The sequence below is a fragment of the Harpia harpyja genome, chromosome 23 (genome assembly GCF_026419915.1).
Source record: "Harpia harpyja isolate bHarHar1 chromosome 23, bHarHar1 primary haplotype, whole genome shotgun sequence".
In the NCBI taxonomy this organism is placed as follows: Eukaryota; Metazoa; Chordata; class Aves; order Accipitriformes; family Accipitridae; genus Harpia; species Harpia harpyja.
In genome coordinates, this window is record NC_068962.1 from 2642246 (window position 1) to 2656904 (window position 14659).

Below are 14659 nucleotides of genomic sequence, written 5' to 3' on the forward strand. Positions count from 1 at the left end.
GAGCAGATTAAAAAAAAAACAACCTTCATTTTTTGCTTCTTTGCACCCAAGAAAATATTTCAGTCCTGTTCTTCCAAGAAATTAAATTGCAGGGAGAGGTGAGGTACCCAGCACTATGTAGAATTATACTCGCTGCAGAACACAATGTATCAGCGAAATAATTCTGTATGCATGCAGTATTACTTATGGGAAAACTACCGCTTAAATTTATGAGCTAATTAATCATTCAAACACACACAATGAAAAAGACACCAGTCTACAATGTCAGTATTCCATAGGTAATAAAATACAGATTCAGTAGTAAAGAGTTCTTAAAAAGCATATGTTAAGCATGACATGTCATTTTATTGATGTAGATCATGAAAAATGTGAGTATGAAAAATTCTTTTTACATATTAGCTTCAGATTATTTTCTTTAAACTGCAGCACTTGATTCCAAGGTATGAAGTGAAAGGAAAATATGGCTTGCCAATGACTGTTTAACACTGTGTTAGAAGCCAAAGAAAACAGACTGTAATTCAGGACTCGTAATCTTGTTGTAATACTAATGGTTGAAAACTGTGTTATGGAATAAAAAAAATTGTTTCCACAAATGATACAGTCAGCTTCAAATGTAGTCAGTTAGAAGAAAAACCTGCTGGTACTCAATATGCCTCTGGTATCCCATTTCCAGGGTTTGAGTTTGTTGTTGCTTTTTTGGGGGGCGGGGGGGCAGTGAGGAGTGGTAGATTAGCAGTCTTGTTTTCCTACTTTGAAACAAAAAATCTACTTTACTGTTTTGTGAAGAGTCCATAATAGATCGTGAAACTGGTTACATGGGATGTATAATGAAGCTGTCTGTAAAATAAGTGCTGTAAAACACAGAAAGATAACAACAAAAAAAGAAACACTGTTTATTAAACTTTTGTTTTATATATAAGTAATTTATTTTAAAATATAGTTGGTTAAAATGGGAGCTAAAATATCAGGCCAAGTAAAAACAATAAATTTACTGTCCCTTTAAAGGATATGATTGGTTCTCACTAATCTTACATTTGTATGAATCTAGACTAACTGTCCTAAACTCAATGAATATATACCTGTGAAAAAAGTAGTGCAAAATCAGATTATATCCTCAGTGTAATTACCAGAGTAATACTGGGAGAACAGATCTAATTGAAATGACAGAATAGTTATTAGTCTTTGAGACTGCCCTACATAAAGTTCATGACTGCTATAAAGATGAATGTGTAAAATTATTTTTATAAATAAATTATATTGATATCAACATGACATTTGCTATTTTAAGTTCTTTTCAGGATAAATTGTCTCTTAAGGTTTAATCATATGTGTTGCAGAGATCTTCAGATTATTTATACATCAGATTTCTGACATTGCTGTACTTGCCAAGCCAAAAAATTAACTTTACAATTGTGCTTTATTTGCAGCATCTGGCGAGGACCAAATATAAACTGCACAGACAGTTCAGGTTATACTGCTTTACATCATGCAGCTTTAAATGGACACAAGTAAGTGCCTCACATTTAGTTTTTATGTAGAATGGTATTTAACTGTGTAACTTAAAAATATGTAGCATAGCACTGAGATTTTCACAGAAAATTGACAAACCCTGACTTACTAAAATAATATTATTTCCCATGGGATATATTAATATAAGAATTTTTGATACTGTCATTGATATCAGCATGTAGTAAAGACAAATGGGAAATGCAGTTTAGAAGCTATTGATTCTATACTGGTTTTTCTAAATTCTTCCTCAATTTTGAGTAAATTTATGGTTGTTACTGCTAATGGTGTCTCTAGTGCTTTTTAGCTGGTGGGAAATTGCAACAGAAAATTTTGTAGTATACTTGTGTGTGTACGTACACACGTATAGTGCGTTGAATGTTTAAGGAAGCAATACTGTGAAACAAAAGAACAGTATAGATTAATCATTATCAAAGTAAAAGTAGCATGATAAGAATATTTAGTAGTTATACACTTGAAGGTGGAAAAAAATGGCTATTGCCTTGTATGGCACCTTGTAGCTTTTCCCTCCCTGCCATCCATCCAAGTTACCACATGCATGTCTCACCAAGCTTGGGGAAAGCCTGCAAAATCCCCACTGAGGGGTACTGCACAGGCATACCAGTGCGGGCGAACGCTTTAAGGCATTGACCTGTCAGTGAAAAAATGTGGAAACTTGCTACAAGTTTTGTTATTACACCTGGTAATTTGTTCTGTGTTACCTCTGTTATTACATCTCCCTTGCTACATGTTACCTCCATTGTATTATGCTGCTGACTGCATGGTGTTATTAAGGCAGAACACGAAAGATTTTAATGAGGTCTATAAAGTTCTAGTGGGATGGACCCCACTGTAACCGAGGTAAGAGCTGCCCCACTTCATGAATTCCAGCTATGCTCTTCATAAACTGACCATGTTAACACTGACTGGATTTTCACTAAAGAAAACATTGACGTAAGGCTTTGGGTTATTCCGCTGTGGGAGATAAGGAACTGATCAAAACCCAACTGAATTTAGGAGTGATTTGCACTGACTTTAATCTGATTTTGGACTGTCCATAAGATAACATATGAATCCATAATAATTATATGTTTTGTTTACTCATTTCACAATTTTTGCATTCGTTCTTGGAAAAATTAAAACTTTAGGATGTATCTTTGATTGTATTCTAGAAACCTGCATATTTTCTTTAGACAAGATTAATCCCTTGGTGAATATAGGTTATTCCATTTCTGAATGAATAAATGAAGTTAAAATACTGTTAAACTAGATATTGTGCGTTTTCCAAAATTTCAGTTCTGTAGCAAGATTCAGAATCATCCATTAATATATTTTACCTCCATGGAATTAGGTCTAAGTCCTTAATATGGTCTATTAAACTCAGCCTTTTTTAAAAAGGGAGAAAATCACATTTTTCTTGTTTATAGTTTATGGATTGTTTCCTTTGCCATTGCACATTTTTGATTGACAAATGCCTAAGCCTTAGCTTGCGAAGATTGCTGGTTTTAAATAGACGAAAACTGGTTTTAGTATGTTTAATACTGACTATAAACCAATAGTTACCCAGCAAAGTAAAAATGTTGCTGTATCAACACTGAATCTATCAGAGATGTCGAGCGAATCCTAGCAATATAAACTATAAAATCCCCAAACATACAAAAGCCAGAGAGTGTTTTCAGACACAGTGTTGGCCAAACTTCTGCTGAAGCGAGAGAGAACTTCAAGATGTGGACTTATGTACAGCAGCCATATAACTGCAGCTTTTGAAAAGGTCGTAATGGCCACCGGCTGCTGTGACTCCTTACCCTCACACAGCAGGGTAAGTAGCAGTTACTGACATCACATTTATAGCTTGTTATATTAAAGTAAACTGAAATACATCATGAGGTATTTCATGATAAATCATGATGGTTCAGGACCTGCTATCCAAGCCATCATACTGATCCTGCTACAATGGTAGCACTGTCAGCAAAGGAATTGGACAGACACCTGGTGTCTGTAATTTCATTAGTCACCACAAATAACAAATAAATACCTTTACACTCTGTTTCAGATTTAAAACTTGATATTCAAAATCAATATTGGGTACAGTCTTTTGACGCAGGAGCCTTCCCACTGAGGAGAAGTTCTTGTCCTTTGAAAACTTTTGGGGTTTTAATTTTTCACACTTTACATTAGGATGAACTTGAGAGATTTCAAAGGTTTTTCAGGAAAAGTGAGAACATAAGACTTAATGACTCAACCAATAATTTGTGGCTGGGATACTTGCTGGACACCAGTGTTCAAGTCTCTGCTTGATCATTGTATGTATGTGATGAATTCCCTTCTCCTTGGTTATTTTGGGATAGTTCTCTTTGCTTTTGAAACTATTCTGCTTTATATAAGTAATTAAATTATAACTGGGGCAGGCACTTGAATCTCACTCTCCCTAAGTAATTTTACTTAGCCCAGTAATGTTACTGGGCTAAGGACTCTCAGTCTTCTCCTCTCTGAAATTTATTTCTACAAAATGAAACAGTTCTGACAGCACGCTAAAAAAGACTCACCCTAGAGAAGTGAGATGGGTCAGGGCATTCTTGAAGGATGAAGGAGACCTGGGTTCTATTTTGTAGCTTGAATCTTGCAACAGATTCTTCCCAATAGTTGCTGTATATCATTATCTATAGATTTCAGTTGTGGAGGGGTTATTGCTGTTTTTCTCCCACTTAGTTCTATTTCTGTTTCCTTTGATTTGTGTCCCTTTCAAACTACTCCGTATCTCCAGCCTTCATTAGACCATCTACTGCAAGACCAACTATTAATTACATGAGAAGTCTCTCAAACCTTATCTGTACTAAAAAGTTTCTCTAGGGTGTCACTTTTCTGGAACTTTCTGTGTAGCAAAAGTCTTCCTGTAGTGGAGCTGCTCTTTCTTGGTTGTTTTCATGTTATTTGACCTTGTCAGGAGTAAGCAAAGCCCAGCTTAAAGTCTCCCTCAAAGCTTAGATGTGGTGACTCTGGTATCTCTATGATTTCTTTTGAAGACAACTTGGAGTTTCTTTTGACCTGGATATATTCACTCTTACTTGCCACGTTTTTCTCTCAATAGGCAATTAAATAAGGTTCCATCAAGGTTGGGAGAAGAATTGCCTCAGGATTTACCTTCTGTCTTAATTTGTAGTCAAGAGCTTCATGTTTAGTCATAACATAAGCTGCATTGAGCTCCCTCTCCCCACCTCCCCCACCCAAGTTTTTGAGCCAAATCAGTAAGAGCCAGTGTTTCCATATTCAGCAAAAATGTGTGTAGAACTGCCCACACTGGATCACAGATGCTATTAACTTAATAACTAATGAGGCCTGACTGTGTCAAACTATGAGATTACAAATGGAGAGATAAGGCAGAATTTATTTACTTTCTGACATACTTGATAACATGATCATACCACACAGCTGATTTTTGCATTTAACTTTTGAAGTTAAGTACAGGAGACTGCTTAAAAATCAGGGATGCAATATACCAGCTTATACTAATCTTTCATTTAATGTATGATAAGCCACACTGAAAATACTGAAAGGAATATAATAGGAATTAAAATAATAAAAGTCACTTTTTTCCTCACTGCTCTCAGGCAGCTGGATGTGGGAAATGAAAAGAGAAGCAGTTATTCCATAGTATATATCTAACTAGATCATGATTAAATTGTTTCCTCCATCTTTGAGATAATGCCTTAAACAAGAAGAAAAACTGTGACTTAAGCCTTACTGCAGGAACCGTGTCCATAAAGCTACCCTCTTGTCTTCCTGCCTCCAGAACCCAGCAATGATGGGGACAGGAGTACTTCTCTGCCTTTAGTGCCTGGAAAGTTTGTCTTGAGGGACATGCACATGGCCTGGACTGGCAAATTCTAAATATGATTCTGTGGCCAGGTGATCCTGTTGCAAGAAACAGATTCAGAGAACTGATGATAATATTGTTGATGGGTATTCATAAGAAGTAAGAACCATTACAATTAATAACATTTTGGCTATGTTTTACTATCTGTTTCATTCTTAGAAATAATTGGTCTTCATTTTTGTAGCTGTTTCACTTGAAATACAGGGGTTTTTTTCTGTTATTCAGGGTAAAAAATTCGGTAATATGTATGTTCCTGAAAAACTTAATAAAATAAGCTTCCTGTCAATTTTTAGATCTACTTCCTGTTTTCCAGGGATATAGTTCTCAAATTACTTCAGTATGAAGCATCAACTAATGTGGCAGATAATAAAGGTTATTTTCCTATTCACTTGGCTGCTTGGAGAGGAGATGTAGACATTGTGAAGATTCTCATCCATCATGGGCCATCACACTCCAGAGTGAATGAACAGGTGAAGTGATAAAAAATCTTTGTATACATCATCAGAAAAGAGCAGCACATATTCTTTAGGTCTGGCAAATTTATAGCCAAGTTAAAAAAAAATAATCTATTTTCCATTGTTTCAGTAATTTCTTCTCCAAGACTGATAAAATCTTCCAATATAAGCATACCAGATATCTTTCTTCTGGATGGGCACTGACCTAAAGGATATTAGATTTAAAAAGAATGAAAAAACCTTCTGCTTGTTTCTGGAAAATCATATGAAGACATACTCTAACTATGCATCTTATATATATTGATGTAAATTTGCATAAACTGTGTCTTTTTTACTTTATTAGATATTAAATTCCTGAAAAACTTTGAGATAAAATTAATATTCTTGGTATATTTTGAGTGTATTGTAAATGAACTGATATGCAGAGATAAATGACAAACCAGATGGACTGCATGTATGCATGTGCAGCAGAAAGGACATGTAAATACTAGGGAAAAATTATGAGAGTAAGGGCAGGATAAGTATGTTGCATTCTGTTTTCAAACATATGGCACACCTTCTGTTTTCATTCTGTATATTCTTATATGGTCAATTCGTAGGGTTAGTATTTAGAAATAGAAAGAAGGCGATTAAAATCTGACACCATCTATAGTCAGCTGAACTGCTTGAACAACTGGAAGTAGGCTGTGAAATATAAGTAGTAACCATAAGCTATTGAATTTGCCAGGGTAATCAGGAAGTTATTGGAATGTTAAGGTGGGACTCAGGTCCAGATTCAGACCTAAATTTTAGTGTCTACATTACCTGTATATGCACCGTTTTACACCACAGAGGTCTAGTCAGTGTAATCACAGGAGCCAACGGGGTTATTCAGGATTCATTTGCCCAAACACAGAAATCCAGTACCTTCTAAGGCCCCGCAGTAACTGAGACATCTGCATGGCCCTGAAGGTATGGCAGAGGATGCTTAGAATTTCCGTGTCCTTGTGGAGTGGGTGAGGGACTCCAGGTAGGGTACCCTACGGCATCACAATGGCAAAGCGCGGTCTCACAAATGAATTGCACTCTCAGTGTCTACATTAGTGTGTCCAGAAGGCAAACTGTGAGACAATAAGAAATGTTAGACCTAAATTGCAAACACTTTATCAGCGTGAGATGCCATTGCTTGAGTAATCTATTTGATATTTAAGGTTATACACTTAGCCATTGGAATCCATACAATAACTATGATATGAATATCAAGTATTAGTGCAGGGAATATAGGAAAATAAAGTAATAAAATACTCCCTTGTGACAGTCTTCTGGGAAATCCTATAATATTCTTGACTAATCCAAGAAAAAAACACAAAAACCAAAATCAGTCATTCTGTGGTTTGAGTTGCAGATTAGGAGTTTCTCCGTGTTTCTCATTGTCATCAGCTGTTGCATGTGGGAAGAAACCAGTTGAACTGTGGGATTACCTTTTGTCAAGGGGAAGGGTTTTTTTTCAGTTTTATTTCTGCTACAAAATAAAAAATCAACTTTCTGATTGCATGTTATCCATTTGCTTGAAGAGATTCCTTATACTTACTGACAGAAAACTGGAAGCTATGCAGGAACTTCAGAGAGAGGGATAGTGAAAGATGTATTTCAGTAAGATCAGAGAGAGAAATGTAAATTCGAACCTACTTCTCCCCAATCCCACATATACATCCAAACTTCTAGAATATTCTGGAGCTTGATTAGGTGTGCTGTCCAGTCTCTCTGGTTTGATCACTGGAGCAAGTAAGCAGGGATACATCTGATTCTATACCCCACTGACTCAAAAAAGGTCTTGTCATCAGATCTCCTGCTGTTTATGGATTTTGCCCAAAAACTTTATAATGGAAAATGTGTGAGCAGTCCTCACAAGAAATGTTGGACCTTAAGTCTCTTAAGGGAATCTTGATCATATTAAACTTTGAAATTAAGCGTACACAGTCCTTCTGACCTTGTAAATCCCCTGGTGTTCCGCTCTAGACAATGGCCACCTTTAGTACGTGGACCGCTTTGCTGGCACCGACTTTCCCCTGCTACTTAGCACTCTACTCAGGAGAATATTATCCATGTCGTGGAATGAGGGAAATGCCATGTTGGTATAAAGCCATCTCCACCCACATATCCTCAAATAACACCAGAGTGGCATCCTCACCCTAATACCTGTTGTACATTCTCATGAGTCTGTAGGCTTCTGAGGCTTTTGCTTATTTGCTGAAAGGGTCTGTAGGGCAGGTGGCTCCTCATAGCTCTCAGCTTCTCTCAGATCTGTGGAGCTGAAGCTACAGCTTATAAGAAATCCTGGGCTATTTTTCTTCCTTGTTTTTTCTTCTGAGAGTCGGGGAGAAGGATAGCCATTTTTCACTTTTTCACCACAGCAAGTAATATACTCAAGTCAGACTTTTTTTCCTGTTTTTTTTTGGTAAGGATCACATTAAGAATGTATGTGCTTTCAGTTTAAGAAAATAATTTTGCTCATTATTTAAAAGTTGTTGCAACTAATTTTTCATATATCGTTGATTTTCATCTATTTTATTAAAATTCTGTGTAAAAGAAATGCTTCTAAAAACTTAAGTGAAAATAATGAACACCACAACAAAGAAGTAAATGAGAAGCTCACGATACATAAATGTATATTACATGAATTAATGGATTTAATATGGTATACTGTAAATTAATTGAACTGCATTCTACACATTTAAAATGCAGTTAACTAACATCATAAGATCATATCCAGCCATATCCAGCATCTAAAGCTCTGAATGCCCCCTACTGTTCCTATTACATAAAATTGAAAAAAACAGTAAAGAAGCGAACAGTTAAATGACAATTATTTTATGGGGGTGGTGGAATGTAGACTGGCAACTCTACACACAGAAAATGGTTACAGCATAATAATTATGTTAATACAGGAGTCTTAGTTGACATGCATGATGTATGTTTTAAATTACAAAATATGGTGAAATTACAAAACATGTGTTTAAAATTCATTGATAAAGACTTGAAAATGTGTAAATTATGAACTGAATGAAGATCAAGTAGGTAGTATGAGATCAAGATTTGTTAGTAATACCAAATATAATATAAAGCTGTGCTGTTAACAGTCAAACTACTTACATGTTTGTTTATGTAAAGACATCGGGGTGGCACAAACATTTATTATGGCAACTCTCATCATAAAATTACATAATTGATAAGAAATCCTAATCTGTGAAAAAATAAATAATAAGTAACAGCCACATATAGGTCAATATGTAGTGTTTCGTATTAATGCAGGAAATCACATGCAAGAAAGGTGAATGACATGAGGAATACCAGTTCAAAATACATTTTTAATATATATATACAGAATATGTGTAGTGAAAAATTTAGAGGAAAAAATGTGAACACTTCTGAAATTTCTCAGTGATGTTCTCTGTTTTGTGATTCTGCCTGTTTTTCTTTACGCATATAGCACCTTTTTCCTTACATTTATGTATTTAATGTACTGTAGAATTTGCCTGTGCATCAAATTGTAATTGTCATAAAAAACACTCACATTTCCTTAATGCTGTTTGACACTTCTTCTGAAATGTGAAGGAAAAGAGTTCAGCATGCATTCATAATATGTAAATACGTATTGTAAAAACATCTAACATTTACTGACTTCCCCAAATCATCAGAATGAAGCACAGACATTATATGCTTCTCTCAGTGACATCTCAGGGACTTCCAGAAGTTCAACTGAGTTCCAAAGTAGCCTGCAAAACCAATAATTTTCAAGTTCTGCATTTAATGTTCACCCCATCCCCTTAAATTAGAGACTATGTGGATGAATTTCAGAATTTCCCTTGCAACTCTTATTATAGTCTTTTTAGAAGAAAAAAATATGCAGAAGAAATCTTTTTGATTTGAGCTGATTGCAGCAATAAATTTGAAGAAAACATTTATTCAAAGTAGTCAAACAAATTACAGAATTACTTTTTTATTTTGTTTCCATATAAGTAAAGGTGAATTTCAATGGGAAGTCAGTAGATTTGATTTTGATTCACACTAGGTAATTTGCAGCAGAATTTTTCCCAATAACTTTTACAAAAATTGTCTTTTTTGAAAAAATATCACTATCTAAATCCAAGTATTCTCTAAATTATGGGACAATGACATCTTTATTTGTCATTGTATTGTTCTTGTATGGTAAAGATATTCATTAGAACATGTTCATGGAATCATAAAATCATAGAATCATAAAATGGTGGGTCAGAAGGGGCCTTCAGAGGTCATCTAGTCCAACCCCACTGCCATGGACAGGGACATCTTTCACTAGATCAGGTTGCTCAAAGTCCTCTTCAACCTGACCTTGAACACTTCCAGGCATGCGGCATCCACGACTTCTCTGGGCAACCTGTTCCAGAGTGTCACCACCCTAGTCATAAAAAATGTCTTCCTTATATCCAATATAAATCTACCCTCTTTCAGTTTAAAATCATTGCCCCTTGTTCTGTCACTACAGGCCCTGGTAAAATGTCTCTCTCCATCTTTCTCATAAGCCCCCTTTATGTACTGAAAGGCCACTATCAGGTCTCCCCGGAGCCTTCTCTTCTCCAGGCTGAACAACCCCAACTCTCTCAGCCTGTCCTCATAGGAGAGGTGCTCCAGCCCCCTGATCACCTTCGTAGCCCTCCTCTGGACCTGCTCCAACAGGTCCATGTCCTTCTTACCTTGGGGTCCCCAGAGCTGAAGGCAGTACTGCAGGTGGGGTCTCACCAGAGTGGAGTAGAGGGGGAGAATCACCTCCCTCGACCTGCTGGTCACGCTTCTTTGGATGCAGCCCAGAATGCAATTGGCTTTTTGGGCTGCAAGCGCACATTGCTGGGTCATACTTGGTTTTTCATCCGCTAATACCCCCACGTCCTTCTCCTCAGGGCAGCTCTCAGCCCACTCATCGCCCAGCCTGTATTTGTGCTTGGGATTGCCCTGACCCATGTGCAGGACCTCGCACTTGGCCTTGTTGATCTTCATGAGGTTCACACAGGCCCACCTCTCAAGCCTGTCAGGGTCCCTCTGGATGGCATCCCTTCCCTCCAGCGTGTCGACCGCACCACACAGCTTGGTGTTGTCGGCAAACTGGCTGAGGGTGCGCTCAATCCCACCGTCCATGTCATTGATGATCATATTAAATAGTATTGGTCCCAGTACAGACCCTAGGGGGACACCACTCATTACTGGAATGTTCATTAGGCATTAGAATACAGAGGCTTAAACTGCACTGAGAAGATAAAAATAGAAATGGAGCAGGGTAGCATGCAGTAAAGAGTTTCAGTACCTCAGTATCAATTTGCTGTAGATTTAAAGAAAAACATAAAGAAACGTAGTAGTGCTACAGGAAGAAGGAAATGTCCAACTATGTTATTTATGAGTATTTCTCCTCTTACAACTGATATTTCTAGTTTAAGTAAAATACTTTAAGTTTTATTACATTTCTGTTACCAATAATTGTAAACTACTTGTATCTCTTAAAATAGTTTGATAAACTGAAACTTCTGACTTGACTGATTACTTGACTTGCTTTTATTGGCAATTGCCCATGCACTAACCTTTCTGTGTTCAGTTTTGATTCTGCACGTAGCCAAATTCTCTGGTATTATTAACTATATAATTTCAGCATTTGTACTACAATGGGTGACTTTTGATACCCATTGGAGCCATGTTCAGAATTTCATTCAGATTCTGCTGAAAAAGGTTTATCTCCCCAAATGCCTTTTTGCATTTGTTCGGTCTCATTAACGTTGCTCGGAAACATTTGTGCAAATGCAGTGCCTTTTCAAAATTACAGTTAAACCCATTCTCATTTCTGTGTTAAAAATCATCAGGGGACCGCATGTCAAAAAATATTCCTAGAATTTTGGCAGACAGCTTTAGGCACTGGTGGAATATTATTTTGCGACAGGACAACACCTCATGAAAGAAAAAAATTCAATCATCAGGAATGGTAGGTCTTAAAAAAACCCCAACGAAGTTAGAGAAACACATCTGGTGATACAATATAGACCTTCTTTTAAACACCTAATAGGTATGAACTCTCAGGTTTCTAAATTTTTGGATGTGAGCAAAGTTATGAATAAATTTTCATCTGTGGACAATTACAGTTGTAGCAGAACAAAAAAAGAAAAATATTTAGTCTTGTCTTAAATGCTTTGCTTTTTAAATCCATTTTGAAAATATATTGGAAATATTAGGGATGCCTAAATTCTAATGCTTGTTTTTGTGTTTAAGAGAAAACGTGATAAGGAAATTTATGGGTTTTTTAATTCTTTCATGGCTTTTAAATTAGACAGGTTTATTGATGTCGTGTGATAAGAAGAAGGGTATTATTAGTTATTTTTCCACATAAACTGTAAAAATCTGTGCACAGTGTAAAAACCCGTTTCCTTCCTCAAAAAGAATGGACAATAAAGTCACAATGCTGCTCCCAAGAGCTCTCCTCATTCTTGGCTGTGTTTCTGTTGTAACATTGTTCAGCCTTTGCCCTAGACATCCAGGAAAGCACTTTAATTCCCACAGTAATTAAATACAGTGGCATGCTACTTGCTGAATCAATCAGGCAAACTTCCTTATTTTTTTCAGAATTATTAACTTATATTGGTGTTCTCTTCTCAGGAAACTGCCTTCCTGTTTTAATAGATGAAGTAGGACCATCCTGAGATCATTCCTTTCTCTGTCTTGGATATATTGTTTATTTTTTTGTCTATTTAATTCTTTAATTATTAAAGCCTTATTTTTGTATCTTTTTTTCCCCTCTAGTTAACTATTCTTGAGTATATTGAGTATATAGATAGACTTTTTCAAACTCTCCCATTGCTCCATCCTTCTTTAACTTAAATTCTTCTTTCATAAGTGAGGCAATAGCACAAAGCTTTTCATAAAAAAAAGTCTTGTTCAGTTACTTGACATTGGGATTACATGACAAAGAAATGGCTCGGTGATTTAGGAAGTCTCCCTTTTCACGTTTATCATCAAAATGCTTAGATAATAAAGGAGTTGAGCATTCTTTGGAAAGGTCTGTAAAATCACTACTTGAGAGTCGTTATTGCTTGTATAGTATTTGCATGGACTTTAGGAGCTTTAAAATTTCCTTGGCAAAAATAAAGAACTACACAGCTATGCAGTAAAAGTCCTAAATATACCCACTGTTTAACAGTGGCTTCACAAGGACCTATATAATATTCATGAGAGCCATTCATTCCCTTGGTATCTCCTGTACCTCTATCAGACTGCCAAGCTACAATAATTGTTTCTATAACGTATTTGGTAATCTGTCCTCTAATGAATAGACCTTAAGATACGTTCTACACTTTGCAGTGGCACGCATTCTTGGTAGCTGAATGATGTCGTACAGCCTGCAATACTGAGCAGATGCAATGCTGTGCAGGCACAATTCAGTTTGCAGCAACAGAAGTCTGAGTTCTGGCTGTATGTGGAAGAGAACAGATTCAGAGAAAGGCTAGAAAATGTCAGAACCATGCCCATGAAGAGACCCATGTAACAAATAAAGAAGAAGAAAACTACAAAAGGTCTAAAGCTGAATCATAAGATGCCTTCCTTATTTCTGAAAGAGGTCCGTTGGGCCATATGAATAACTACTTGGTTAAAATATTATTATTATGAATACTAGGGACTTCTGTTTTATACTAATTTTTGCATAATATTGGTCTTATCTTTTTGTCTTACATTTTGTGTCTTGTTTCTGATTTCTAGATCTTTCTTTTTCTTGACTCATTCAGTCTTAGGGTCTATCTTGTAGTTTCTAACATGTAATGAAGTATCTGAAATTTTTAAAAGCATTCTAGTCTTTTTCTTCAGGACTAGATGCATTATTTAGCCCTTGGATATCAGATTTGGAGATCTAATTATGCAATGCAGACTTGCAAGGTAACTTGCACGCAGACATTTGTATTTTCATAGCAGGTTAACTGCTCACTGCAATGAATGTTAGCGCATAAACTTTCTGTACTCCAGAAACAAATGTTTACATTTGGGACTGAAAATGTAGGCAATAGTACTAAATTATTAGTTATTTCTTCAAGAATATTTTTTCATGTCTTTCAAATATTTCTTCAAAATAATAGGCTATTTTAGAGATATGAGGACAAACAGTACCTTAAAATCAATAGAGTTACACCCGGGTTAGCTTTGTCCGCACAAAAGACAAGTCAGAAGTAACAGCATTTTGGGGAGCGAGGAAATCACATAACTTCAACCCTTAAAATATCATCATATGTTGGGGGGGCGGTGGTTATTCTTACTGTATGTCTCCTATAAATAAATGCCTTAAGGAGGAAGTTCACAACACTGAGCTATCCATGTCCGTCTTGCCGTGAGGGGTGAGAAGAGGAAGATAATTTTCTTCCAGTCCAGAAAATACACTGTCATAGCCTCCTCCATCTTAGGGGTCTCCCTGGGAATGCTGAACCAACTGTGCCTATCTGGTAGGCATTCCCTCCTTTCCTAAATTTGAAGATGGCAGACTCTGTCAAAACCTACTTAAAAACTATCCTCTCTCCTCAGTAAAACCTCTTGCTTCCAAGGTGATTTATTTTATGTAAGTAGTACTAAATTGTCAAGGCAGATAAATTTAGAGGGCAGTTAAACAAGTTTTAATTCTCTCTTTGAAAGTGAAAAATCATTCTGTCTTTTATACCTGAATTGAGTTGATTAATTTACATTTTAAAGAGGGAAGGATGTTGTATTATTAAGTTTTAATTAGGCAATACCTCTCAGCTCTAGTAACACAATATATACAATGCCTGTTATGACTGCATATGTGTAGGTA

At 36.2% G+C, this 14659-nt stretch overlaps 1 protein-coding gene across 7 annotated transcripts in view; it reads left to right on the forward strand.

Annotated features, from left to right (window-relative positions):
- Positions 1 to 14659, forward strand: part of ANKS1B (ankyrin repeat and sterile alpha motif domain containing 1B) — a 445721-nt gene that overhangs the window by 48114 nt on the left and 382948 nt on the right. For all 7 annotated transcript variants that reach the window (XM_052774196.1, XM_052774198.1, XM_052774197.1 and 4 more), the window contains exons 2-3: positions 1428 to 1508; positions 5694 to 5850. In XM_052774196.1, coding sequence (XP_052630156.1) covers positions 1428 to 1508; positions 5694 to 5850 — 238 coding nt within the window. The remainder of the gene's footprint in view (positions 1 to 1427; positions 1509 to 5693; positions 5851 to 14659) is intronic.